The 26,290-nt window shown below is 43.2% G+C and overlaps 4 protein-coding genes and 1 long non-coding RNA gene across 14 annotated transcripts; 2 read left to right on the top strand and 3 right to left on the bottom strand.

Moving 5' to 3' along the window:
• Nucleotides 1-495: 495 nt before the first annotated feature.
• pkma (pyruvate kinase M1/2a) lies at nt 496-10,640 on the top strand. 7 transcript variants are annotated; one of them, XM_061275692.1, is made up of 11 exons: nt 496-655; nt 4,296-4,480; nt 4,604-4,695; nt 5,605-5,736; nt 5,836-6,022; nt 6,163-6,433; nt 6,601-6,751; nt 6,867-7,019; nt 7,896-8,062; nt 9,060-9,241; nt 9,583-10,640. In XM_061275692.1, exons 2-11 carry the CDS (start codon nt 4,324-4,326, stop codon nt 9,687-9,689), a joined length of 1,599 nt encoding a protein of 532 aa, XP_061131676.1. In that variant the 5' UTR covers nt 496-655; nt 4,296-4,323; the 3' UTR covers nt 9,690-10,640. The 7 variants fall into 7 exon arrangements, with proteins under 7 accessions (XP_061131676.1, XP_061131677.1, XP_061131673.1 ...); XM_061275693.1 differs by having other exon boundaries at nt 502-655; nt 4,299-4,480; XM_061275689.1 differs by lacking the exon at nt 496-655 and adding an exon at nt 1,252-1,405.
• Nucleotides 10,287-14,683, bottom strand: LOC133152257 (trans-1,2-dihydrobenzene-1,2-diol dehydrogenase-like). Of its 3 annotated transcripts, none has more exons than XM_061275696.1 (9): nt 14,486-14,683; nt 13,491-13,602; nt 13,255-13,418; nt 12,861-13,113; nt 12,670-12,794; nt 12,379-12,529; nt 11,693-12,261; nt 11,143-11,331; nt 10,287-10,962 (listed from the first exon to the last, which is right to left on the bottom strand). In XM_061275696.1, exons 1-7 carry the CDS (start codon nt 14,573-14,575, stop codon nt 12,164-12,166), a joined length of 993 nt encoding a protein of 330 aa, XP_061131680.1. In that variant the 5' UTR covers nt 14,576-14,683; the 3' UTR covers nt 10,287-10,962; nt 11,143-11,331; nt 11,693-12,163. The 3 variants fall into 3 exon arrangements, with proteins under 3 accessions (XP_061131680.1, XP_061131679.1, XP_061131681.1); XM_061275695.1 differs by having other exon boundaries at nt 11,143-11,306; XM_061275697.1 differs by having other exon boundaries at nt 11,143-11,235.
• A 667-nt stretch (nt 14,684-15,350) lies between these two features.
• On the bottom strand, nt 15,351-20,804 carry LOC133152256 (trans-1,2-dihydrobenzene-1,2-diol dehydrogenase-like). The gene is made up of 7 exons (XM_061275694.1): nt 20,661-20,804; nt 16,883-16,994; nt 16,641-16,804; nt 16,134-16,386; nt 15,897-16,021; nt 15,645-15,795; nt 15,351-15,552 (listed from the first exon to the last, which is right to left on the bottom strand). The coding sequence occupies exons 1-7, from the start codon at nt 20,775-20,777 to the stop codon at nt 15,443-15,445; spliced, it is 1,032 nt and encodes a 343-aa protein (XP_061131678.1). The 5' UTR covers nt 20,778-20,804; the 3' UTR covers nt 15,351-15,442.
• Nucleotides 20,805-21,202: 398 nt separating this feature from the next.
• On the bottom strand, nt 21,203-24,704 carry dhdh.1 (dihydrodiol dehydrogenase, tandem duplicate 1). 2 transcript variants are annotated; one of them, XM_061276731.1, is made up of 7 exons: nt 24,490-24,704; nt 24,312-24,423; nt 23,850-24,013; nt 23,126-23,378; nt 22,071-22,195; nt 21,769-21,849; nt 21,203-21,682 (listed from the first exon to the last, which is right to left on the bottom strand). In XM_061276731.1, exons 1-7 carry the CDS (start codon nt 24,577-24,579, stop codon nt 21,635-21,637), a joined length of 873 nt encoding a protein of 290 aa, XP_061132715.1. In that variant the 5' UTR covers nt 24,580-24,704; the 3' UTR covers nt 21,203-21,634. The 2 variants fall into 2 exon arrangements, with proteins under 2 accessions (XP_061132715.1, XP_061132714.1); XM_061276730.1 differs by having other exon boundaries at nt 21,207-21,682; nt 21,769-21,919; nt 24,490-24,698.
• LOC133152828 (uncharacterized) lies at nt 23,286-24,044 on the top strand. The gene is made up of 2 exons (XR_009714194.1): nt 23,286-23,449; nt 23,559-24,044. It is a non-coding gene; the product is annotated as an uncharacterized LOC133152828 (long non-coding RNA).
• Nucleotides 24,705-26,290: the final 1,586 nt, after the last annotated feature.

The raw sequence follows: 26,290 nt of genomic DNA, 5'->3' as shown, positions 1-26,290 counted from the left end.
ATTTATTTATTCAGTTATTTATTTATTCATTTATTTATTTATGAATGGGGGGGGGGGGGGTCTTTTCTACTGGAATATTTACTTCTTCAGCCGGGGTGTATGTATTGGCAAACTGCGATGCTAAAGGCGAATGCATTGTCCTGAAATATAAAAGGGCACACTATCATTAGGTATTCAACAAAAAGGAACCAACACAGCGGATTTTGAGGAAACTTGCTACAACTCGCCATCATGCGTCACATGTTGACTCAACATTGTTGAGGCCAACTTGCTGCCGAGGATTTCTCGCGTTCTGATTGGCTAAATGGACAACGGGTCCCTAGCTCACCTTATATTCAGTGTATGCTTCCGCGAGCGTGTTCTATCCAATTTAGCTTTCAATTTTCCGGCGTTTAACGAAAAAAAAAATGAAACGTGTCAGAGGGGAATTGTTTGCAAAAGTGTAATAAATGACAATATGCTAGAATAGAGTCGAAATTGGAGTACGATTGTGGGTTTTGCCTCAAAGTGCGACCGTAGGATTTGCCTCGGAGGGATATATAACAGCATCACAACGAAGTAGTTCCTCCGAGTAAGGAGTGGAGTCGTCCACACTTCACCTTGAGACGATTGCTGTGCCCGTCACATCATTGCCCACATCCTATTGCAAGAGAAGGTGGGTTCAACCAACCTTTCGGTCGTTTGTTGCTTCATTTTAGCTGCATTCAAATTTGTATTGTCGTTACTGTTACTTTTTTCTCACATTCTGTAACCCTAAAATGCAGTCCCCTTTTTCCTCTCCTCGTGATACGTTTCATGGCGTGTTTAAATGCTTGTGAAATATACTGCTCGGCTGTCCTCTAATGCCATCGTGACAAATGACACATATTGCAATTTGTGAAAAGTGGCCGTACGTGATGAACTTTGCAGCCATCTTGAGAGGCTGACATTGATGCGTGCCGTACTAGTCTCCCGTCAAGGTAGAATTGTGTTGGTGGGCGGGTATGCAGTAATGTATTGGATAACTAATTTTGTACTTTTAATCATAGCCACGGTTCTGTATGCTGGATGTTGTTGCACTTGAAGGAATAGTAGTCGACCGCGATGTATGCAGTAGTCCTGAGGTCGACTGTCTTCCAGTTGCTTCCTGTTGTGGGCGTGGTTTCGGCGTCTCCTCGGCTTCCGATTGGTCAATGTGATCACAAGCGTTCTGAAGCTAGATGACGCAGTGATGCAAACGTGACTTTTGACGCATCGATTACGCCGTACAAACGCTTTTTTGTCCTATATTATCCAAATAATTGCAGACTGAAGTTGTTCTTAGCATTACACTATTTGTCATTTGCTCAAAAATGTCTTGCGAGGATGGTCAGTGTATTGAGGAGTGTCCGTGTGTTGGGGAATGTCAATCCACTGACGAGAACATGTGAGTTTATAAAAAGAAAATAACTATAGTTTTTATGGTGTAACAGCAGAACGTTAATTCACTCTTCAAAGCTGTCAGCAAACCTCATAATGAAAAAAGCCTTTTTGTTGACACGGAATATATATACACCTGAGGGACTTTGCTTTATAATGACCATAAAGACAAGTAAATAATGCAAGATGTAAAAGTGGCAATGTTACAAACTCAGCCAGAACCTTTGCGGATAAATCCCTGCTTGATAGAGCATTTAGTTCTTTATCTTAAAACCTTGCTAGCCGGCTTCCATCTCCATAATGCTGGTTATGGGCTTTTGCAGGTTTTTATACAATCCTCAAAGAAGTGTTGAATTTCTCATGATCTTTTTAGTGCATTAGGTGCTACTGAAAGTCAGAAATGTCTTTTTTTTGCTCTTAGAATCTTTGGTATTATGTTCTGCTGAGTGGCGAATTGCGTAGCAGGAAATGTTTCTTTCAAACAAACCTGTTTTGAAACAAGTGTAATATGCATAGTATCTATTTAGTTTGAGTATGTAATAATTACACAAGATAATCACTATGAGGTCCCTAAACCTCCTCCAAGACTTGTGTAAGTTCTGGATTTCTTTTGCCTTTTATCTGAATTGGCATGACAATGCGACCAAAGTTTATCTCTGACCCTTTCCTCCTTCACATAGATTTGTTCACATTGTTTTACTTCGTAACGGGTAATCATTCTGGAAATGTTCAAAGATTATTCCTCCGTTTCCCTAAGGTAATGTTACAAAACTGCATTTTCTGGTTCTGGGCTTGCCTGCCCTTGACCTGTGTTGTGGTGTGTACACTTCACATCTGCTCATTTGCGGTCCTTCTCATGAAAGCTCTGCTGACGAGCTCAGGTCTGGGAAAAATTCCAAATGGACCTGTTTACCGGTGTAGACTAACCGGATTTGCCCAAATGGAACCACATGAGACCGCATTTGGTACCTGGCGGGTGTGGTATGGCTTTGTTTTTGACAACAGCATTGCAGATTCTGAAATCACAAAACCTTTGAAAATGATTATCGTGGAAATGATGCCTTTCCCATGTACATGTTCAAAACGGTAATGTAGTCCCTACAAACATAGCCCAGCCGCTCATGCATCTCGAGTATTGAATTTTTAAACTCTCGCTGCGTGCTGTAGGTTATTATTAGACTAGCCTGTTTTTAGGCCTGAGGTGTTGTGTGTCCAAAGCTGGCGGTGACATTGTAGCGACTGGGCTCTTGCGGTGGGTGTCTCATGTACGGCCGTAGCGTCACGTTATGGCGATTGCCCGGTCGTCATTGGCGCTTTCCTTGCCCTTCATTCTCATCAGCACCGAACGGATTTAGTCTTGAGCTCCTGGAAGTGGTGTCAACGAGCACGAGCGCCTTGGCTGGCTGTTGCGCCAGGCCAGCTCATGCAGGATGTTGTCAGCTATTTCAGTGTGTTGGTCGCTCTAACACACTGGGGTTCCTTTGGAGGTCAGCGGTGGTGGCGTGCCTCTTCCTCCCCATGAGGACCAAAAAGATCTACCGGGGGTATGTAGTGCATGGGACAGGTCGGTGGAGTGGATGATAGGTCGTATTGGATGTGTTGAGTCACCATCCCAAAAGTCACGACACCCCGATTGCAGTGCCCTTGCCCATGATTGTACTTGTGCCGTTATCAGCACGATACGAGGTCATGTGACCAGGAGCATTTGAAAGAGTGAGAATGTCACTAGCCTGGAGCCAGTTTCGGAAGGGATTAGAGGGGATTATTAGCAGCCGGCTCTTAAATTAGCCTTTCATCTGTGTCAGGGTGACTGCTAACTGCCCATCAAGGATACTCAGCTAACTTTGTTTGTAACTGACATTAGATCGCCGCCATTCTTGTCTGTTATGTAACCTTTTTGTTTTGAGGCAAAAGAAAAAAGACAGCATTGACTGCATAAAAAAAAAAAAAGATACCACACAAAATGAATAATCTCCACCATGAACTTCAGTTTTACAGTTGCCTTGGTGTGTACGTGGCAAATATTATGTAGTATGATCCGAGGATTATATGCTGCTGATTCAACGTAGAGTTGTGTGGTGAGCGATTTCGGGCTGCAACTTGTTCTCTAAAATATAACAACTTCCTCGCAACAAAATGAATTTCACGTGTTAGTTAGGGTGGTGAATGAAAAGTATTTGCCTAGAGGAGTCTTTTTGGTGAGAATAACGCATACCTGTTGAGGGAGAGGTTGCCAGTGTTAATGAAGCGAACAAAGAAAATGGTCATTGCGGGGGCGCCCTGTGACTCAGCTTACTCTGCTGCCTTGCCTGCGCATTGCTGCAGTAGGGCAGGATGTGACTCTGAGCACGTACAGCCCCTCGCCCAGCCACTTCTCCATTTACTCCGCTGTTACATCATCAGTCAGAAGGAGACAGACAGTAAAGGCCTCGAAAGCCCTACCACCATTACCATTCTAATTAGATGTTGACAAGAAACGTCCCATTCATATAGTTATGTAACCAGACTATTTTACCAGAAACAAGGATGCACCCAGCTCGTATTTCTGGCTTTTTTTCCCCTACGGTTGTTTTGAATGTGTTGTGTATGTTGCAGTTAAAATTAAAAGCTAGAATAATAAGCCTGGGGAAAAGTGCGCTGATCTCCTTTGTGCATAATGAATTGTTGCCATTGGCAACCCAGTTGGGGTGGCCGTTTGAGAACAGAGTGTACTATACATGTGCCGTCTGCTCTATGGTGAATGTTGAAATTGCATCCGTCATTTTTTTTTTTTTTTTTTTACTGATGCAAAATCATTTATTTTTCCAAATAATGTGACTACCATCGCACCCTTTATCGGACTGACACGCCATAAAAAAAAATCTCAAAGCCTTGTTTGTATTTTTTTTATCCTTCAGCAGCTCTCCAGACTCCAAGGTAATCGCCATGCCTCAGCCAAAGGTTGTCGACATGGGCTCTGCCTTCATCCAGACGCAGCAGCTCAACGCCGCCATGGCCGACACCTTCCTGGAGCACATGTGTCTGCTGGACATCGACTCCAAGCCCACCACCGCTCGCAACACTGGCATCATCTGCACTATTGGTGTGTCTATTTATTGTGTGTGTGCGCGCCAAAGAGGAAAACAAAATGATTTCAATGTGCAAATCGACACACTGCTCATAGCCAACCATTCATTTGTTACTTTGTCTTTCATTTTATCTTCAGGGCCAGCTTCTCGCTCTGTGGACATCCTGAAGGAAATGATCAAGTCCGGCATGAACATTGCACGCTTGAACTTCTCCCACGGCACACACGAGGTGAGCTGTTTCATAACTTCCTCTTTGGCATGTATGAAACTAGAGAGGGGTGCCAAGAAGCCCAACTTCTAGAGAAAACCTGCGCAATTCATTTCAGTCCTTATCGTATGCGTGTGTGACTTTCCTTTTTACAATATTGGCTTTTTGCAGCTTGGCAAACATTGCACATCTTAGAATACAATGGTTGTTCAGAAACGGGCATCTTATTTATGAGCGATGTGGCAATATGGTAATTTGAAACACAATCTGGCAAAACAGATGACCAACTTTATGGAAGGTGATAAGAATGCTCAGGTGGGTTTGGAACAGTCGGACAGAGGTGAAACCAAGGGCAAACATTTTATCAGTCTCAAATCCTAAACCAGATTTTTTTTTTTTCCCCGTTAAACCGTTTACAACATTTTACATTTTTTGAACATTCTTAACAGTTATAAATATGCATGATGATTAATAATTGCATAAAAACCGTTAACTGCGTACTCTATGGAGGGCAGACAGTGCCCAAGTTAAGTAAATGAATAAACACACCATTTAATGTTTCATAGTTTAATACAAATGTCAATAATTAATGTTACAGGTTTAATTAAATATGGACTCAAATAAATGACTTCACCATTAAATAATTGAATACATGTCTCATGAATTAAATGTTTCATATTTTAAATACAACTTGTTTACAACTTCTGACTGGCTGCAAGAAATTGTAAACAGAGTAAAAACAAATATATGTACTATAGTGGAGCGGGATTTGAACATGTGATGCTAAGGAATAAAAAAATGGGAGGCTCAACTCGAGAAGCGCAAAATATAGAAACCCAGTTATTACTCATCCACCATTCATTTTGAATGCTATTTTGTCCGTTTAAGAAACAAAGACTTCACAATCAAACTTTTTTGTCCCACCCACAGTACCATGCTGAGACCATCAAGAATGTCCGTGAGGCATGCGAGAGCTTTGAGCCCGGCAGCATCCAATACCGACCAATCGGAATCGCCTTGGACACAAAGGGCCCAGAGATCAGAACAGGCCTCATCGACGGGGTGAGTTGAGGACTGCGTTCTCCTACTAAAAAAAAAAAAAAAAAACACTGCTTAGAAAGCAACGGCGCCATAAGGGTGTGTGTCTGTGCAATTTGACAGAGCGGCACGGCTGAGGTCGAGCTGAAGAAGGGCAACATGATCAAGATCACCTTAGATGACAGCTACCAGGACAAATGCAGTGAAGAGATGCTGTGGCTGGACTACAAGAACATCACCAAAGTGGTGGAATATGACAGCAATATCTACATTGACGATGGACTCATATCACTGCAGGTCAAGGAGATTGGTGAGATGATGATTATTTAAGTGATTTGTTTGCTGTGTAATATTAGAACTGCAAATGTGTACATGTCAAAAATGGAAAAAAAAATCCATTGCAGCACCATATCTTGTATCACAACTCAAAGTTGTTGTTTTTTTATTTAGGCCCTGACTTCCTCATGTGCGAGATTGAGAACGGCGGCACCCTGGGCAGCAAGAAGGGCGTCAACCTGCCTGGCGCCGCCGTGGATCTGCCCGCCGTCTCCGAAAAGGACATCCAGGATCTGACGTTCGGCGTGGAGCAGGGCGTCGACATGGTGTTCGCCTCCTTCATCCGCAAGGCCGCCGACGTCCAGGCGGTCAGGGCCGTGCTGGGCGAGAAAGGCAAGAACATCAAGATCATCAGCAAGCTGGAGAACCACGAGGGCGTCCGCAGGTATCTGACCTCAATTTGAGATATGAACCTGATGAGCTAGCTGTCATCCTTAGCATCCAGTGATGTGTACTTGCTCCACCCTGGTGGTCTCATAGTGACACTACACCCAAAAAGCAAACTGCGCCACCACCTGACATTCTTGTGTAACGCCTGATTTGTGTCTTCAGGTTCGATGAGATCATGGAGGCCAGCGATGGCATCATGGTTGCCCGCGGTGACCTTGGGATTGAGATCCCCACCGAGAAAGTCTTTGTCGCCCAAAAGATGATGATTGGCCGATGCAACAGAGCCGGCAAGCCCATCACCTGTGCCACTCAGGTCAGACGGTTGAATTTCTTTTCATGCTCGCTGTAACATGTTACCTTTTCATTTCTGCATTTTTTTTTTTTTTTTTTTAAATTTGTATATCTTATTTTGAATGGATTGTCTTCAGATGCTGGAGAGCATGATCAAGAAGCCGCGACCCACCCGCGCCGAGGGCAGCGACGTGGCAAACGCCGTGCTGGATGGAGCCGACTGCATCATGCTGAGCGGTGAGACCGCAAAGGGAGACTACCCCCTGGAAGCTGTGCGCACACAACACATGGTTAGTTCACAGAAAGAAACAATGGTACTAACGCCGCTTTCACAACTAACCTCTTTTACTAATTGAAATCTGGTCCTCTCGGTCAGCAATAGGGACAGCAAAAAGATGTTAGTGAATGCAGCATCATGCATGAAGTTCAATCACTGAGTATTCATGATTAGCACGTTCTTCCTGTACTTGCGTGGGTTGTACCCAACAGTCTTGACGACTTGTGAATGTGGGTGGATGTACCATAAATCACCTAGTATAGGCTTTAGTTCACCTGTGAACCTCTTGGGGATGGACAAGCACTACAGAAAATGAATGCATAGAAGTCATGCTTTTCTTCTGTGGACAGCAAAAAATAAAAACTGCGTGGGGCTTATTTACCGGGCACTCTCTGCAGTTCACTGCTGTGAAATATTGATTCAAATTAGCAAATGTAAATCTTTAATGTCACCATCCATCACTTCAATTCAGATGGGGTGATGCAGCATTTTCTCTTCAACTTGAATGACAAAGCAAAAAGAAACTTTTTTTTCCATCCCCATTACTGACACACTTTCTACTTTTTAATTGTTTGCGTGTCACTGATTTTAAATCTTCTGAAGACACTTGCAGCTCTTAAACCCACCCCACCTTTTCAGCTGCTGCCTTTCTAATCATCTGTTTCACACGACTTCCTGCTTTTGTGCGGTTGTTTTAACTCCATACGTTCTGAGGTTGTAGTCAATTATATGGTGTTAATAATTGTCGACCGTCTCTCTCCCCGCTAACGCCCCACTCATTCCCTTATGTTCTTTGTAATTCCTCCATCTTCATCATTCCGTTTGTGTGTGGTGCTTGTGGTTTTGCCTTTTGCTCGTCGCATCCTACCCCCCCCCGCTCGCTTGCCAGATTGCTCGCGAAGCCGAGGCGGCCATGTTTCACCGTCAGGTGTTTGAGGACCTGCGTCGATCCACGCCGCACTGCAAAGACCCCGCCGAGGCCATCGCCATTGGCGCCGTCGAGGCCTCCTTTAAGAGTTTGGCCTCTGCCATCATTGTGCTCACGGGTTCCGGAAGGTAGGGCGACTGTCCACATTCATCGTGGCACTCGTGTCAGGCTGTCTTTCAGAGGAAGAGTAGGGCCAGAACAGGGACTGATAGAATCCTGGGAATGAGAGGCTTGCAATCATGTTCGTAAAGCTGCTGGTTGATTTTCCCTTTTTTGCTGACCAGTTCAGTTTTTTTTTTCTTTTTTAAACCTTGTCCAATGAAGGTTCTGCCGCCTGGAAGTACCTTGCATGTTTACTTAGTTTTACAAACATTACAAAGGTCTATTTAAAGACACTAAAGGTTATTGTCAACCAGAAGACGTAGTGGGGTGATTTCAAGCCCTTCCCAGATGTATGAATGATGAGGTGTGTGTGTGTGATGGTAAGTAACCGCCACTCCTTCCCCAATTGGTTCTCCTCGGATCTGGCTTAGATTGCCCGTGAGGCAGAGGCGGCCACTTTCCACAGGCAGCTGTTTGAGGAGCTGCGGCGCCACTCCCACCTGACCAGAGACCCATCTGAGGCGGTGGCCGTCGGAGCCGTGGAGTCTTCTTTCAAATGCTGCGCTAGTGCCATTATTGTTCTCACCAAGACCGGGAGGTAAGATACGGGGACGCACAAGTCAGCTTGGGTAAGTACACTATAATGGACCTTTTGCCCATACAGTGTGTGAATGAATGAGGGTTTGTTTAATTGCACTGGGAAGTAGGTGAGAGGACAGAAATTCACAAGTTTACCTTTGGGTATTTGTAACCTAACGCATCTGTTGTGTTTGAAAACCAAAGTGCCGCTTTTCTACTGCGCAGTCTTTTGACCCTCAGTGAAACATGGATTTTTTTTTCTGTATTATTATTCTTGTATTTTAAAGCGGAAAGCTAAGGCATGAAGAACTGTGCCAGTGTTGTGCAATGGAACAGTCGCATCTTTTAATACTTAGAACATAACAGTATTACTCATTTAAGAATTACACTCCTACAGTTTTTTTTTTTTTTTTTTTTTTTTTTTTTTTTTTGTTTTTTTTGCAGGTCCGCCCACCTTATATCCAGATACAGGCCCCGTGCCCCCATCCTGGCCGTGACCCGTAACGCCCAGACTGCTCGCCAGGCTCACCTGTACCGCGGGATCTTTCCAGTCCTCTACACTGCCCCTGCCCACGATGTGTGGGCCGAGGATGTCGACATGCGTGTCAACTTCGCTATGGATATGGGTAAAGCTTTGCATTAGTGTTCTCAATAGCCCTGCAGTGTTCTCTGCGCAGTTGTTTGAGGAATAGCATTGATTTGTAAATATATGCACAGTACTACTTGCATGAAATCTGGTTGGTTTGGTCAGGATTATGGTGGAATGTATTTCCCCTTATTCAATTTCCCTACTACCAGCCACCTTTCAGGGTCCCCCCCCCCCCCCCCCCCATTAGAAAATACCCTAAATTTGGCAACCCGACTCAAAATTAGAGCTGTGATCACATGCAGTAATCAAGTGTAACAGCATGTGGCGCCTTTGCGCTGTTAAGGAAAGGCACTTGACACTGTTGTGTGTAACCCACAGGCAAAGTGAGAGGCTTCTTCAAGGAGGGCGACGTTGTCATTGTACTGACCGGCTGGCGTCCAGGCTCCGGCTTCACCAACACCATGCGTGTGGTTTTGGTCCCCTGAGAAGCCAAAACAAAGGGCCCACTCCATCGCTGCCTGTTCTGTTTCACACTCCACCATTCTACCCAGTCCACCATTCTATCCAAACACCTGCTACAAAAATTACAAAGCATTCTAGGCAATCAAAAGCAACAATAATCATAGACCAAAATGTCAGGACAACCAATGGGTGGCGTGGAATTTCCACTTCCTAAGTCCATTCCTTTCACGTTAAATTTCCCTTGTATAAAAATCAAATCGTCAGGCACCCAACCAGTTCGACATGCTTCAATCAAAAGCTGCTCTTATTTAGTCACTCGAGATGCTTCTATTAAACAACATCCTCCCAGTCAAATCGGCAGATCCTTGTGCATGCGCGTCGCCACTATCGTTTGGGTGGCGCCGCATGAACACGAGCGGTTCCAACGAACCGCCCCGAGACCGAATAAGCGAACAAACAAAATGGCGTCCTCACATTCTGCCACGCCACCCAATCCAGATTGTTGTTAGTGCTGTGTGTGTGTGGCTCAAGTGTCTTTGCTTTCACTGTGTGTAGCACTCCTAATCTTGTTACAGTCTATTATACTTGACTATTATAAATGGTGTTTTTTTGGGGGGACATTCCAGTCTTATTTTGTCTGACTCTAAAGAGTAGGAGTGTCCCTTGTCGGAGCTGGTTACTGTATTTAAGTTAGATGTCAGATAGAGCCTTTCACGTGTAGTTGATCATGTTTAAGTTGGCACTTAGAAGTCTCAAAAAAATTAAAATGGCACTTTGAGGGGGTTGCGAACTTGCGATGTTGGTTGCAGCTGATGATTGGTAACAAAAGTCAAGATTTTTTATTTTTTTGTCTTTGTTGCTATTGTCTGACAAGCTTTTGATTGTTACACTCAAGCTATAAGCGCCAAGTGGTCATGTGTCGCTAGTTGTTGTCACCTGACTGGATTTCATCAATAAATAGGCAAGTACCTAAACTCTATTTTTGCAAGTGTTTTATTTTCGGAAGACGATTCTTTTTTTCAACTCCCCCTCGCCCCCAAAACCCCAAAAAAGGAAGATTCAGTTATACACCACTCCAAGTGGCCCCTCTCCACCGTACACCATGACGGAGAACTGCAGCAGATAAATGCCAACCTCCAGCAGTGTTCCTCCGCCAAGTTCCTTTAGCTCCATTCTCAGCAGAGGCAGCAGGGACAGCCCATACTCGAACCGGACCATCCTCACGTCACCGATCTCTCCCTGGGCGAGCAGCCTCTGGAGCTCTCGGTAGACTGGGAAGAATCAGACCCAAATGCCCTGGAAAAGACCCAACGGCCAGAGTTATTCAAGTGAGGTAAGAAACTCTTTTTAATGATCATAAACGTAGATACAAGAAATGTATGCCCCTGAAGCGCCCTCCAAAAATATGAGGTCACATCATGTGAGTTCTCAGTGCAAAAGTTTTAGTCCCACCGTGTCGCTCTGCTCTTCAGTTACCTCCATGAAGAAGACGTTGTTCTTCTTGGTACAGGCCAGGATCTCCTTGACCTCCTTGGATGTCATCCCCAGGAACTTCACACACAGGACAGGCTTTTTGGCGTGAAGGAAAAGCAAACTGGAGCTCAGGTGGTTGGTATGGATAGTGCCGATGTGCACCACATCTGTGCACATAGATTGGAGCTCATGCTGACAAAGCACAAAATATATCCAGCGGGCCTGATCCATTACACAATCGAAGTTACAGACCAAAAAACAATATTGTTGATTACCATTACTGGGGAGTATTTTTTTACATTTATTTTTCCCGAACAAATGAAAAGGGCAAGCCATATGATTGTCCACATTGCATATACCTTTTTTTGTTTATTTTAATAATTATATATTATTATCCCCTTCCAAAAACGAGATCAAACATTTTCAATCGCTTAAGTCAATATGGCCCACAAGCAGTAGTGTGAACTTCCACTTTGGCAGCAGCAGTACCGAACAAATGCGTCAAACTAAAAACAAGTCTCATCGTGTGCTCTAGGTGTGTCCAAGCGGGTACCTGGTGATCTTTGACTGGAAGCGTTTTGAGGGCCACCAGGAAGTCGTGACTTATCTTGCCGGCGCTGCAGATTCCCCACCTGGTTGCCATGTTTGAGTGTTGAGTGAGTGTATCGTCTGATCGGGCGCAACAGGAAATTCCTGCTCTCTTATGTTCTTCCCCACAATTTGATTGGCTCGCTCGTTGCAAACGTCTCAAAGTGTCAAATTCAAAGATATTTCATCATCTTGTGTTGTTAAGAGTTTTTCCTCTTGCACACTTGCAGTTTGCACATTTTGGACTAGTTGTTGTCACTTCACTGGATTTCATCAATAAAAAGGCAAGTTCCTAAACTCTATTTTTCCATTTGCTTTATTTTCGGAAGAACTTGCCCCCCCCCCCCAAAAAAAATCTTTAAAAGGGTGAATTTGATTGAAAGTAAGACATTTACACTCCCGAAATAAGGCTGTCAACAACAACAAAAAAGAAAATTCAGTCATACACCACTCCAACTTGTTTAAGAATTTCTTCTTTGACTTCAGCCAGCAGCAGCGAATCTGCGTGAGACATGATTGGGCACTCCTTCATTCCTGCAATGGAGAAAAAGCACATGATTATTCTCAGAAATACATCTCTAAATTAATAGATGCCTAGTCCTATAAATGTTCACTCGCAAACCTCATCGCAACAGTTTTGTTCATTAGTACCTTTGAGCAAACACTGTCGGACCTCCTCCGCCTCGTAGCGCAACCCCGTGCTATGGACAAAGTTGAGGGGCAAGTGAGGCTCCGGGAGAGGGTACTTCTTCTCCTTCCCATTCACCACCATGACTTCAGGACACCACATGTGTGATGGGTACTGAACAAACATTAAGAAAACAAATTTGGTAGGGAGGAGGGGTGGAGAAATCTGTTTAAAATCATTCTCTAGTGTTGCTTTGTTTAATATGAGCGACGATTACGTGCAAGTTAGCACAAGTATAATCATCAGTATTGTACCCGGATTAGCCCCTTGGTGCCAACCACAATGGCATCATTGGAGAGCTGCAAGCCCGAAGAGCTGGTGAACACGGCCATCCTGTTTTTGGAGAACTTGAGCGTCACCACCAAGGTCTCGTCCACACCTGCAAAAATATGTTTGCACGTATAGGATGTCACCTGAATCTAATATCTTTCTTTTCTTCCCTTACCAGTATCCAGGATGACTCCCTCGGTTTTGATGCTCTCTGGCCTCTCTCCGCCGTACACCATGATGGAGAACTGCAGCGGGTAGATGCCGATATCCAGCAGCGCTCCCCCACCAAGTTCCTTGAGCTCCAATCTCGGCAAAGGCAGCACGGACAGGCCAAACTCGGACCGGACCATCCTCACGTCACCGATCTCTCCCTGGGCGATCAGCCTTCGGAGCTCTCGGTAGGCCGGGAAAAAACGGGCCCAAATGGCCTGAAAAATCCAACGGCCAGATTTATTCAAGTGAGGTAAGAAACTCCTTTTTAATGATCATATGCCCCTGAAGCGCCCTCCAAAAATATGAGGTCACCATGTGAGTGTTGTTTGCGTTGTGACAACCTGCTCTTCAGTTACCTCCATGAAAAAGACGTTGTTTTTCTTGGCACAGGCCAGGATCTCCTTGACCTCCTTGGTGGTCATGCCCAGGGATTTCTCACACAGGACAGGCTTCTTGGCATTAAGGAAAAGCAAACAGGAGCTCAGGTGGTTGGTCTGGATAGTGCCGATATACACCACATCTGCGCAGAGGGAGAGAAGATTATGCTGACAAAGCACAAAATAGACCCAACGAGCCTGACGTGATCACCGACCGATGTTGGGATCTTTGGCCAGCTCCTCGTAGCTGCCGTACGTTCGAGGGATGTTGTGCGTTTTGCCAAACTTTTTTGCATCCTCTAAACTGCGGGCAGCCACCGCCACAGCCTGTCAATCAAAATCAAAATATTTCTATACGTCCATTTACTACGCAAGCAAGAGGTGGGGGTTATTTTTCATAAATCGTAAAACGCTATTAATAAAATAAAATATGCCAAAAAGACATTTTGACAAAATGACTAAGATAAGCAAATTTAGCTTCAGCGCCTTCTGTTGGCAGCAGTGTTATATGACTGTGTAGCAGTCATGCTGCGCCTGAACTTTATTAGGCCACAAGCTGATAGTTTACGTTTCAAACCTAACTCTTTCAGACATGTGCTGTCATGCACACTGTTAACATGACAACTCTGATCTACTGCTATAACCGCTTCAAACCACAAGGCATGTGGAGGAAAAGGAAACCTGTTATCATTATATTGGGTTAATTTAAATAATTGATTTTGATTTCTGTAACATTCAATATACTGTACATATTATTCTGCTTAACAAATGTATTTGACCATCACTCAATGTTAAGCTGCAGGCAAAGAAAAAGCGCATTGGTGAAAATACACCAATATATTCAAACTCATGTTTTTAGTGGTAACTTTTTGTTATTGTCATCACTATTTTTTACATTTATTTTTCAGAAATAATTGAAAGAAATCATAACATTTTTTACATTGTATCAATTTCTTTTCACTTCATTGATAAAGCATTTTATTAATCCTTCCCAAAAAGGTAAAAAAAAAAAAAAGTCACTTCAATGATAAAGCATTGTATTAATCCTTCCCAAAAAGTAGGTCAAATATTTTCAGTCACTTAAGCTGAAATCAATTTTGCTCACAGACAATACTGTTAACTTCCTCCTAGGCACCAGCAGTATCAAGCAAATGTGCCAAACGAGTCTCAATATGTGCTCTAGGTTTGTCCGAGCAGCTCATGGTGGTACCTGGTGGTCTTCAGCTGGAAGCGTTTTCATGGCCACCATGAAGTCATGACTGATCTTGCCGGCGCTGCAGATTCCCCATCTGGTTGCCATGTTTGCAGATGTGTGAGTGGATCCGAGAGCAGGGGATCACAGCTCGAAAGTCAGACTCGTGAGTGAGTGAGGATCGTCGAGTCGGGCGCAACAGGAAATTCTTGCTCAGTGGTCTTTCATACGATTCAATTGGCTTGCTTGTTTGCAAACGTCAGGAAGTGTCAAATTTCATCAGCTTGTTTTATTTGGGGTTTTTCCACTTGCACTCCTCATAGTTTGTACATTTTGGGTGGGCGATTGACAGGTCAGTCAAGCACACTATACGCACGAATAAAAGGTGAACAGGTTTCGAGCGTTAAAAAAAAAAAAAAAAGTGTGCCTAAAAGGGAGGCTTTGCTTGCACAGTCAAATGAAACAAACACGCACATAACTTATGTAACATCCAAGAAACCAAAAAAGCAGTGGAAAAATACCCAGCCACAACATTCTCATGTGATCCCCCGCAAGCACTGTAACACACAATTCTGCATTCAAAGCGATAACAATGCTCATGCTTGTTTTCAATGTGGCAACAATATTTTGTGGTGCGACAATAGTTTGACTTCCTGAAGCGGTGCAGCATATTTGAAATTGTTAACGTACTACTTTGCTTCGGGCATCGCTGATCTTGTTTCCCCCCTGAGAGGAAACCTGCTTAGCTGAAGATCATAAAAACTGCACAGATATTCTAAACCTGGATTAGCTGGCAGTGAGCCAGATGTGCTAACTACTCGTGCCAAAAACAATAATAGAAATATTGTTGAATTACTAACCCGGTTTAAAAGAAACAATAACCACTTTTTTTTTCTCTTTATTTATCTTTTTGACTAACAATTTAGGCAATAAGCACAAAGAAGGATGGTGTCAAAAATCTAATGAGTTGGACGCTTAGCTCGAATCTTGACTGTAGACCACGCCCACCTGCCTCCGTACTTCATCCTCCACTTCGGCCAGCAGAAGTGAGTCGGCGTGCGACATCACGGGACTCTCCTTCAGTCCTGCAGTGGAGACAACAAAAATGTTTGTCCGTAACAAATGTGACTAATTTGATTCATTCTAGGGTATTTCATCAACAGCTTTGTCACAATACCTTTGAGCAAACACTGTCGGACCGCTTCGGCCTCGTAGCGCATTCCCGTGCTGTTGAAGAAGTTGAGGGCTACGTCAGACTTTGGAACAGGATACTGTGTCTCCTTCCCGTTGACCACCAAAGAGGTGGGGCACCACATGTGAGCAGGGATCTATACGATGATGAATTTGATTTGTTAAGTGTGCAGCAATAAGTAAAGCTAATTCTAGTTCACCCAGTTTGGACAGATAACTAAATATTCTGCATTCCTACCCTGATGTTGCCATTGGTGCCCACAATGACGGCGTCGTTGTCTAGCTCCATTCCTGAGGAGCACGTGATCACGGCCATGCGGCCTTTGGAGAACTTGAGAGTGACCACCACGGTCTCGTCCACTCCTGGAAACATACGGTACAAGTTGTATGATTGGGAAACACCTCAGTAGACTTCATTTGAGCTAGCGTCAAATGATTTTTGCTTTTTTCATGCAACATTTAACATGTTATGCACCATTCTCCGTACAGACTCCCATGGCCTTGATGCTCTGGGGTTTTTCTCCGCCGTACACCATGATGGAGAACTGCAGCGGGTAAATGCCGAGGTCCAGCATTGTTCCCGCGCCCAACTCCTTGTCCATGGATCGGGGCAAATGCATGAGTGACTGGCCAAATTCCGCCTTCACCATCTTCACCTCGCCCAGCTCCCCTTGAGTCAGCAGCCGGCGCATCTCCACTGAGGCTGGGAAAAATCGACTCCACACGGCCTGGAACAGAATTTCAGAAGTGATTTTCACTCTGAGCACCGTTGTGAACTACGTGATATAAAGCTGTAGACAAATGCTTTGCTTTATTTACAATTTAAAAGGTTCTGGGAATTCTGGATTTCTCACTATGGATGAGATAAATGTATGATGGTGCATAGCTTTAGCTATGATCTTACATTTCCTTGAGTTTGTTTCTGTTTTTCATGCACTATCCATGAAAACCAGAGCTCTATTTCTTCTGAAAGCGCAATCACCTCCATGAGGAAAACATTGTTCCTCTTGGCCGAGTCCAGAATCTCCTTCACCTCTTTTGCATTCATGGCCAGAGGCTTCTCACATAAAACATTTTTTTGGGCATCCATGAAGAGCAAACAGCTCTTCAGGTGGTACGGGTGGATCACGCCGACATACACCACGTCTACAAACACAGACGGAGAGCCGTGAATGATTTATTTTAGTTGACGATAAGTCCACGGGGCCCTTGATACAAACCGACCGATGTTTGGATCTCGGGCCAATTCTTCATAGCTGCCGTATGCCGATGGGATGCTGTGCTTTTTGCTGAACTCCTGTGCACGCTCCAAGTTGCGGGCAGCCACCGCCACAACCTGTTAAAACACAATTTGATGAGTAAATAAATGTTCTGTGTCGGCTTTCTTAAGTTAGTTGGAGATTTTATGCCACCACACAAGTCACTGCTAAAATATTTCAAATGTATCAAGATAAATAGTTGGACATGTTATTCCTGGCTTGTAAAGTGCGTATGTTGCATGACCCCAATAGGAATGTTATACCAGTTCTGCGGCATTATTAAAGCACCCGAGTCGTTGATGTGCACTTTGGAGCGTAAATAACTAATTGGAAGGAAGAGAAAATGGCAAATAAACATAAATGTGCTTTGCACTTTGCATTGGTCGGACTCGTACGTCTCTCCCTGCGCAATAGTGTTGGCTCGTGAGTGAACGATTCGTTCAAAAGAACGTTTTTTTCAGTGAACGAAAGTGAACGAATCACTTCCTAAAGTCTCTTTGGGTAATCTTGATTTTATAGCATTTATATTTAAAATAACGTGTATGCATATATACGCCTAAATATCGTCATCCAATATATCTACTGCAATTTCACATTAGATTGCTGGTTTGAAATGTACTTTTAATATTATTGTTAATAAACATTAAAACCTGTTCAAACTTGTCTGGTGTTTTATTCCTTGTTTTTTATTTTTTGGGGCATGAAAACAAAAATCTGACATTTGGTTAACTGCTTTATATGAAATATGTATGTGCTTTACGTTGTGTAATGTGTTGGTGTCTCCCCCAATAAAGAGCAAGTAGTCAAATACACATTCTTGACATGTATAAAAAATACATAAAGTTATTAGGTACATTTGAAAATGGTGGTGTACCTAATGGAGTGTCTGTGTGACGTCACATATCAACCAGCCAATCAGGAGGTGGGGGTGAGGGCGGGTGTGGCACTTTTCACTTTCAGTTCAGCTTTGGCCATGATTTTTCCCTAATGAAGTGGCCTGTTATCAGGTACACCTGAAAATGACGGCGTACCTAAAGGAGTGTCCGTGTGACGTCACATATCAAACAGCCAATCAGAAAGTGGGGGTGAGGCCGAGTCCTCGAGGGGCCGCGTTCCAATATGTTTTCCAAGTTACCCTCGTTAAACACACCCGCGTGAAAAGATTTTGGTCATTTTCACGTCCACAGGAGCTAAAACTTTTCACGCAGGTGCGCTTAACGAGGGAATCTCGGAAAACATGTTGGAACGCTGCCCCGAGGACTAGAGCTTGACCCTGTGACCTTTGACCATGATATTTCCCTAATAAAGTGACCTGTTATTAGGTACACTTGAAAATGGCGGTGTGCCTAATGGAGTGTCCGTGTAATTCCCTCGTTAAGTGCACCTGCGTGAAAAGTTTTAGCTCCTGCAGAACGTGAAAGGAGCTAAAACTTTTCACACAGGTGCGCTTAACGAGGGTCACTTGGAAAACATGTTGGAACGCGGCCCTTCGAGGACTGGAGGTCAACACCCCTGATTTAAGTGAAAAGTGCCACACCCGACCTCACCCCCACTTTCTGATTGGCTGGTTGGTCTGTGACATCACTCGGACACTCCATTAGGTACAACGCCATTTTCAAGTGTACCGAATAACAGGCCAGTTCATTAGGGAAAAATCATGGCCAAAGGTTAACTGAAAGTGAAAAGTGCCACACCCGCCCTCACCCCCACTTTCTGATTGGCTGGTTGATCTGTGACATCACTCGGACACTCCATTAGGTACACCGCCATTTTCAGGTGTACCTAATAACAGGCCAGTTCATTAGGGAAAAATCATGGCCAAAGCTTAACTGAAAGTCAAAAGTGCCACACCCGCCCTCACCCCCACTTTCTGATTGGTTGGTTGATCTGTGACATCACTCGGACACTCCATTAGGTACACCACCATTTTCAGGTGTACCCAATAACAGGCCAGTTCATTAGGGAAAAATCATGGCCAAAGCTTAACTGAAAGTGAAAAGTGCCACACCCGCCCTCACCCCCACTTTCTGATTGGCTGGTTGATCTGTGACGTCACTCGGACACTCCATTAGGTACACCGCCATTTTCAGGTGTACCTAATAACGGGCCAGTTCATTAGGGAAAAATCATGGCCAAAGCTTAACTGAAAGTGAAAAGTGCCACACCCGCCCTCACCCCCACTTTCTGATTGGCTGTTTGATCTGTGACGTCATCCAGACACTCTATTAGGTACACCGCCATTTTCAGGTTCATTCTCGAAGAGTCACGAGTGAGTGACAGACAGCGTTGCTGCTATGCCAGCCGACACACGTTATGCCGACATTGATGTTTTAATTTTGTATTTGTTGGATAGTAGTTGATGGTGTTATTATATCTAATGTGTTTGTGTTTGAATAAAAGGTTGAAAAAACCCTGTTATGTCAACATTTGTTATTTCTGCGGACATCAACTCATATAACAACGTAAAACATATTGTCATATAAAGCAGTTAACCAAATTTCTGATTTTTATGTTTTAATTGGCGAATATAAAAACAGGGGATAAAACACCAGACAAGTTTTGAGATAAATGTTTATTAAAATAATAATAATAATAATGAATGAATCTTTATTTTGGACATGATTTAAGAATAAAGTCAATAAAAAACAAACAAAAACAAACAACAAACATTATGTATCACTGTTCGAAAAGGTAATAATAATATATGTATAAATATTATTATTCTAATATAATAAATGCAAATTTCGAACCAGCAATCTAATGTGAAATTGCAGTATATATACTTGATAACAATATTTAGGCGTATATATGCACACGTTATTTTAAGTGTTATAAAATCAAGATTACCCAAAGAGAAGCATAATCTCCCCATTGTTGCATGACGGCGCATCCCATTCATGCAATAAAGTTAGCCGTTAGCTTGGAGAAAACGTGCATAAAAGAAGTTGTGTTTCAGTGAGTGGTTCTTGCTTTCCTTGGCAAATCGTAAATCGACATTCTAGCTTACATAGTTCACGCCAGGAGGGAGATGCAACACATTCACTGACTGATACGTTGATGCACGGGAAGGAAGGCAGTTCACCCATTCACTCTTACGCGAACGAGAAAGTCAGGATTCGTTCCCTCACTGATCTGTTCTCGCGATGAACTGGAAATGCAAAGCACTGATTTGTTCACTCACAGCTCCGTTCAGTTGATGAACGGGAAATGCAATTGACGAATCGGTCGTGAACGGGAAGTTATGTCATTTTCTTCTTCGTTTTGTTTTACGGCGAGGTGGCACCAGCTTCAATGCGCATTACCGACATCTACTGGTTGAAGTCATATGAACTGAAAAAAGAACGAATCACAGCTCATGGACACTTCAATAGGTACACCACACGAGGTTAAATCATTCAATCAATCAATCAATCAATCAATCAAGTGAAGCGACGATTCAAGTCAAGTCACGTTTATTTATATAGCCCTAAATAACAAGCAGTCTCAAAGGGCTTCACATACACAAAACAAATTGACAATTATTCTCAAAGCATCCCCTGATCTTTAAGCTCCCAAGATTCAGTGAACGATTCTTTTGAACGAAACTTTTGAGTGAACTGATTTTAAAAATTCAGTTCACTTATAAAAACTGGAATGCACATCACTACTGAGCAAACGCTAATCGCAAACATTGGATTAAGCAATACCAATGTGGGGTAAACACGGTTTGATGATAATAAGGGAAACACTTGCTGTGCTGATACCTGGTGGTCTTCGAGCGGAAGAGTTTTCAAGGCAGCCGTGAAGTCGTGGCTGATTTTGCCTGCGCTGCAAATCCCCCATTTGGTTGCCATGTTTGGAAGGAAGTGGTCACGGATCATAATCTGGATGTAATACCCGCAGGATTCTGATAGATGGCGACAAAGTCTCACTTATTACATTATTTCTGGGGACATTTACTGTACAGTCAATATGTCTGATTATAATAAGATATATTATTGTTAGAAGAATACAAAGAAAGCATATTTTCTAATTTTCAAATCCATATTTAAAACATTTATTTTAGTTTTAACCATAGAAAATATATGCATACACATGTGTTGACATTTCTAAACTAACCACATTAATTGTAATTTACTTTAAGAATAGTCAATCTTGCAATGGAATTTTTTAAATAAAAAATTATTTTCAAGTAACCACAGTCCATTTACACATGCTGCAGGAGCAAGATTATTTTCACCTATAATGTAACAGCAATGTCACAATGCAACCCAAAAGTAAGAATTGAGCCCACACGTGGAAGAACAACACGATCAAATCATTTCATAATTGTATCTTTAATGTAGCCTTAGGCGCAGATGGCACTGGGAATGGGGTGACACGTCGACCGCAATTTCATTTGCACCACGTTCTGTCACCCTGCATATTGTGCTGCAGCTGCTGAGGGTTAGGATTAGTGTTAAGGTTAGATTTAGGGTTTTGGTGTTGATGTTAAAGTTTAGGATTAGGGTTAGTTAAGGTTAGGTTTGAGGTTTAGGGGTTAAAGGTTAGGGTTTCGACACATGCTTTTTAAACTACGGTTAGGGCTTTGAAGTAGAGTTTCCAATTGTTTGCTTTTTGATGGTTACAGTCTCTGGGTTCAAGTCAGGTGAAGCTGGCTATGTTTTCGAGAAACATTATTGGCTGTCCTGGCTAAAAACAACGCCCACTTGCTTCCTGATTTCATCCATGATTTCTGTCAGTAAAATGGAGTCAGCCAGAGGCATCCGTGGGCTCTCCTTAAGACCTGATGAAGAGGAGGAGTATTATACTCTATAACGTCACTGAAACTTGCTCAAACCAAATTCATTATAATTGATGAATATTTTTTACCCTGAAGAAGGCATCGTCGCACTTCCTCGGCCTCGTAGCGAAGTCCGGTGCTGTTGGTGAAGTTGAGCGGGAGGTCAGGCTCTGGCAAAGGATACTCACTTACTTTGTCGTTAACCACTAGTCTGGTGGGGCAATGCATGGGCCGACACAACTTCAGGAAATGACCCCAAAAAAAATAATAGAAGAAAATGTAAAATGTGCCAAACCTGTTATCTAACTGCTGGACCGTATAGCATGCATTGCTAACATCCTGTTTTGTAGTCTCCCAAATCATTTGGGTATTCCATCATCCAATTTCTTACTTGGATTGAGCCCTTGGTGCCGCTGATGACAGCATCGTTTGGAAGACAAACAGCGATTGAGAAGGTGCACGTGGCCATCCTCTTTCTGGAGAAGTTCATCACCACAACTACAGACTCGTCCACTCCTTGTGAGGAATAAAAATCATAGATCAGACTGGTTAGCATTTGGTTTGTGGAACACTGAGCAAACATGTTTCAATTAATTGAATGAAGCTCTAGAGTTGGAGAAAAGATGACGGGGGGGGGGGGGGGGAGGGTTGATTTCACACCTTCATCATTAGGAGACGATTAAAGGGTGCAACACGGCGTTTGGTGAAAGATAAGGAAATCACCGTTATAATGTGACAGTTTTTCCTGGAAGGTTATCTGGTTGCGAGACGAGCAGGTCCACATTGCCTGTCAGTCTGCAGTATTACCGTGCTTCCCGGGGGAGGGATTTGGATTAGTCTGACATTTTCAAAGATAACTGGGCTTTTCCATGTGAAGAATTCCTCCCCTGGTTTCTTTAACTTTTTTTTTTTTTAGGCGAGGGACTGGCTTTCAATTCAGCAGTGAAAAGACAAATATTTTGTTTTCAGGTATCTGTACTTCACTTAAGTATTTATGTTTTTTTTTATCAAGACTTTATCAAGATTTTTGTTAACTATTTTTTAAATAATTTAAAATTATAGCTGTACTTTGTATTCTATTGTCTAAATAGGTTTGTTATTGTTTTTTCGCAGATGACAGCGCAACATAAAAAAACTCAAATAGAAGTCAACCAGTCAAAAAATGTATCTGTGCAGTCTGAGAAAATACATTAAACTAATGTATTATTTTTTTAGTTATGATTAGTTCTTATGAATTTGTTGAATCATACTTTTACTTTCACCAAAGTCTTTATTTTTTCGGAATTTTTTCGGTATTTCGGAACAGTGAGTTAGTACTTTCCCCACCTCTGCAACTCAGGAGGAAATTTGCTTAGCATTAAACGCAGAAGCTAAGCAGCTTGTGATCACTGATCTACAGTGGGTAGTGAATGAGACTAATCCTAAACTAAAATTGCTGACTCCTACCCGAGTCAAGCAACACCCCCGTGGCGTGGACAGACTCCGGCCGCTCGCCGTCGAACACCATCAGGATAAACTGCAGGCAGTATACGCCGATGTCCAGCAGAGCGCCTCCCCCGAGCTCCCTCTCCACAGAGCGCGGGATATCGAGCTGGGGAGAGCCGAAGTAGGCCTTGACCAGTTTGACCTCCCCCAAGGCCCCCTCACGCAGCCGTCGGCCCACCTCGACGTAAGTGGGGAAGCAGCGAGACCAGACTGCCTGAGAGGGACAGGGTGGCTGCTCGTCACTTCCTTTCTGACACTTTGGACACATGTTTTCTTTTTATAATTGTGAGTTTGACATGAAGACATACTGTCCATTCCTGAAATTGTCTTGACACATTTACAGGAACTATATACATACATACAATACTAACAATTGACTTTTGGGTATTTTCAGATTTTTTTGCCGGAATATTTTTCAACATTTCCACTGAAAGCCCGCCAGAAGCATGTGGAGAATCTTTATCAGGATTTTCAGGGAAATTTTATGGGTTTGTAAAACTCCCCTGATAATGGCTGCTGGGGTCAACTCCAGCACCTCCGCGACCCAAATCAGGCTAGGCGGTTCAGTGACTAGCTAGACAAATGGCAACCCGAAACATGCTGCGCAAGGCCAATGAAATGGCCCGACGTGTGTAAACAATGTGCACAATCGATAATGTTCTTCCCAAGGCTGAACTTAGTGTACCTCCATCAAGAAGACCTTGTTTGTTCTGGCGGCGTTGACGAGGTCTTTCACCTGACCAGAGTTCATGGCGAAGGGTTTCTCACACAGAACATTCTTGCCAGCATTGAGGAAGAGGAGGCCCGCTCGCCAGTGTTCTGTGTGCAGCACTCCCACGTATACAACGTCTGTATAAAATAAATACATTATGGGAATTTAGTTTTGGTATTAGTTATATATTTTATATATATATATATATATATTATTTTTTATATATTTTATATTTTTTATTTAGTAAATTAGCATTTTATCCAAAAATCTATTGATTCCTTTTGATCTCAATGTAAGAAGAAACAAGAAAACAACTGGGTTAGGGTTTCAAACTAGGGGTTCCAACTAGGGTTAGGGTTTTAAATAAGAGTTGACAAAGTCACTTTTTAACATTCTTGACTGCTAAGTGAAAAACCGTTTGCTTCTGACGCTCACCAATATTTGGGTCGTTGGCCAGCTCTTCGTAGCTGCCGTACGCCTCAAGGATGCCGTGCCTCTTGGCGAAGTCTTGGGCCCGCTCCAAACTCCTCGATGCGACGGCTATTATCTAGACAAATGATAGTCCTTACAAGGTGAGCAAAGATACAGCGAGCGAGCTTCTTGTTTTGCAAACCTGGTGGTCTTGAGGTGGAAGTGTCCTCAAAGCCACGCTGAAGTCGTGACTAATCTTTCCGGCACCGCAGAGTCCCCATCGGGTCGCCATGCTGGAAGCCGCTTGCTACTCTTGATTTGTGACCTTGGCGAGAAGAGCTGTCACGCCTCGGAGCTTCCTGCATTTATACGTCAGGGAGGTCGTGCTTGTGTCTACTTGTCAAAACACAGTCGGATTATGGTTTTATGGCTGGATAAAGTGTTCACCAGATTGTTTTGTACTTAATCTGTAACAAGTTGTGAGGGTGAGGAAGGGAAGCTAATGCACATAGCGAGCAAAGGTCAATCAAAGGTTCTGTTTGGTAAAAGAAGTAAATGATTACACTGTTATACAACTCACTGCCTATCAAACTGAGGCATAAAAAAAAGAAAAGAAAGATAGAGAGTAGGGGTGCAACGATGCAGTTAACCTTCGCTCCAGCCCGTACCTTGGTTTTGCGCCACTGGTTGCTGTGCATCCTTTTGTGCATACAGAAAACTCTTTTTTTTTTTCAAAATATTACTTTATCTTGCTTTTCACTTTTTTTTTAATCTAAAAATCTTGAATCTCCTTACCCCTAATCCTAGTTTGATAATCTAACTTTAATTTGAACCCCTACTTTGAAAACCTAAACCTATTTTGAACCCTTAACTTGAATTTCAAACCCTTGTATGAAACAGAAACCCGAGTTCAAACCCCTATTTCAAAACTCTAACCCGAGGTTAAAAAGCTGACTTTAGTTTGAAACCAGACTACGACTCTTAACCAATAACCTAACCCTAAAACCTAGCCCTAACGTTAAACCTAACCCTAAACCCTAGCCCTAACGTGCTACCATATGCCGTCAAAAGGGGGCGCTGTTGTCAGCTATCTTCACTGTCTACTCCGGAGTTGTGGCAGGGTGGGAGGGAGTTAAAAAGAATGGGGGAAAAACAGGTTTAAATTTTATATTTATATCCATCCGTCCGTCCGTCCGTCCGTCCGTCCGTCCGTCCATCCATCCATCCATCCATCCATCCATCCATCCATCCATCCATCCATCCATAACCTCTTAAACACATTGGCTATTTTCAGGTTCACTTTTAAATTTAAAATAAAACATTTAAAAATTTACATTCCTCACTTGTAGTGTATTTTGTGATTGACACCCAAAATGAGCCTTAGCAGCTGTGTGCTAGTGTTGTCATACCAACAAGGTGTCAGCTGGGCTATTTGTATGCAAATTTCTGTGGGGTTGGCCTCATATTCCAACCATTACCTGAGATCTCATTACCGTAGGAATGCCCCAGAACTTTTTTTCTGGGGCAACCTCAAAGGAAAGTACATTATTAAACTCTACTGTACAAATTAAACTTAAAGGATGTTCTAGTGGTCAGCAGAGGCCCATGCGGTGACATCACCACAAGTGTCGGGGGGGAAAAAGAAGTGCCGAATGTGCTAGAAGGTGTAACCTGACACGGCAACCCGATTTTAAATTGGTGTGAAGTAACCAATCAGTTATGTGCCGCCAGCCAAGAGGCTCAGGTGGCGGGAGACCCCCTCGGAGACCCCCAACTTGCAACTTTATCCCAGATGCTCATCTGATGAACAGGCGTATAACCCGATCAGACCCTGACTTTTAACGGATCCATCTGCAGTAGGGAATCTCATTAATTAAAAAAATACTAGTCACGAGGAGATAACACTGAATACATATTAAAACGTCTTTACTATTGAGACTTTGTCCTCCCCGTCCTTGCTATGTTATATGAAAATCCAATATGTATGGACGGGAGCTGCAAGG

Source organism: Syngnathus typhle, linkage group LG4 (genome assembly GCF_033458585.1).
Source record: "Syngnathus typhle isolate RoL2023-S1 ecotype Sweden linkage group LG4, RoL_Styp_1.0, whole genome shotgun sequence".
Classification (NCBI taxonomy): domain Eukaryota; kingdom Metazoa; phylum Chordata; class Actinopteri; order Syngnathiformes; family Syngnathidae; genus Syngnathus; species Syngnathus typhle.
This window is presented reverse-complemented; position numbering and strand designations above follow the sequence as displayed.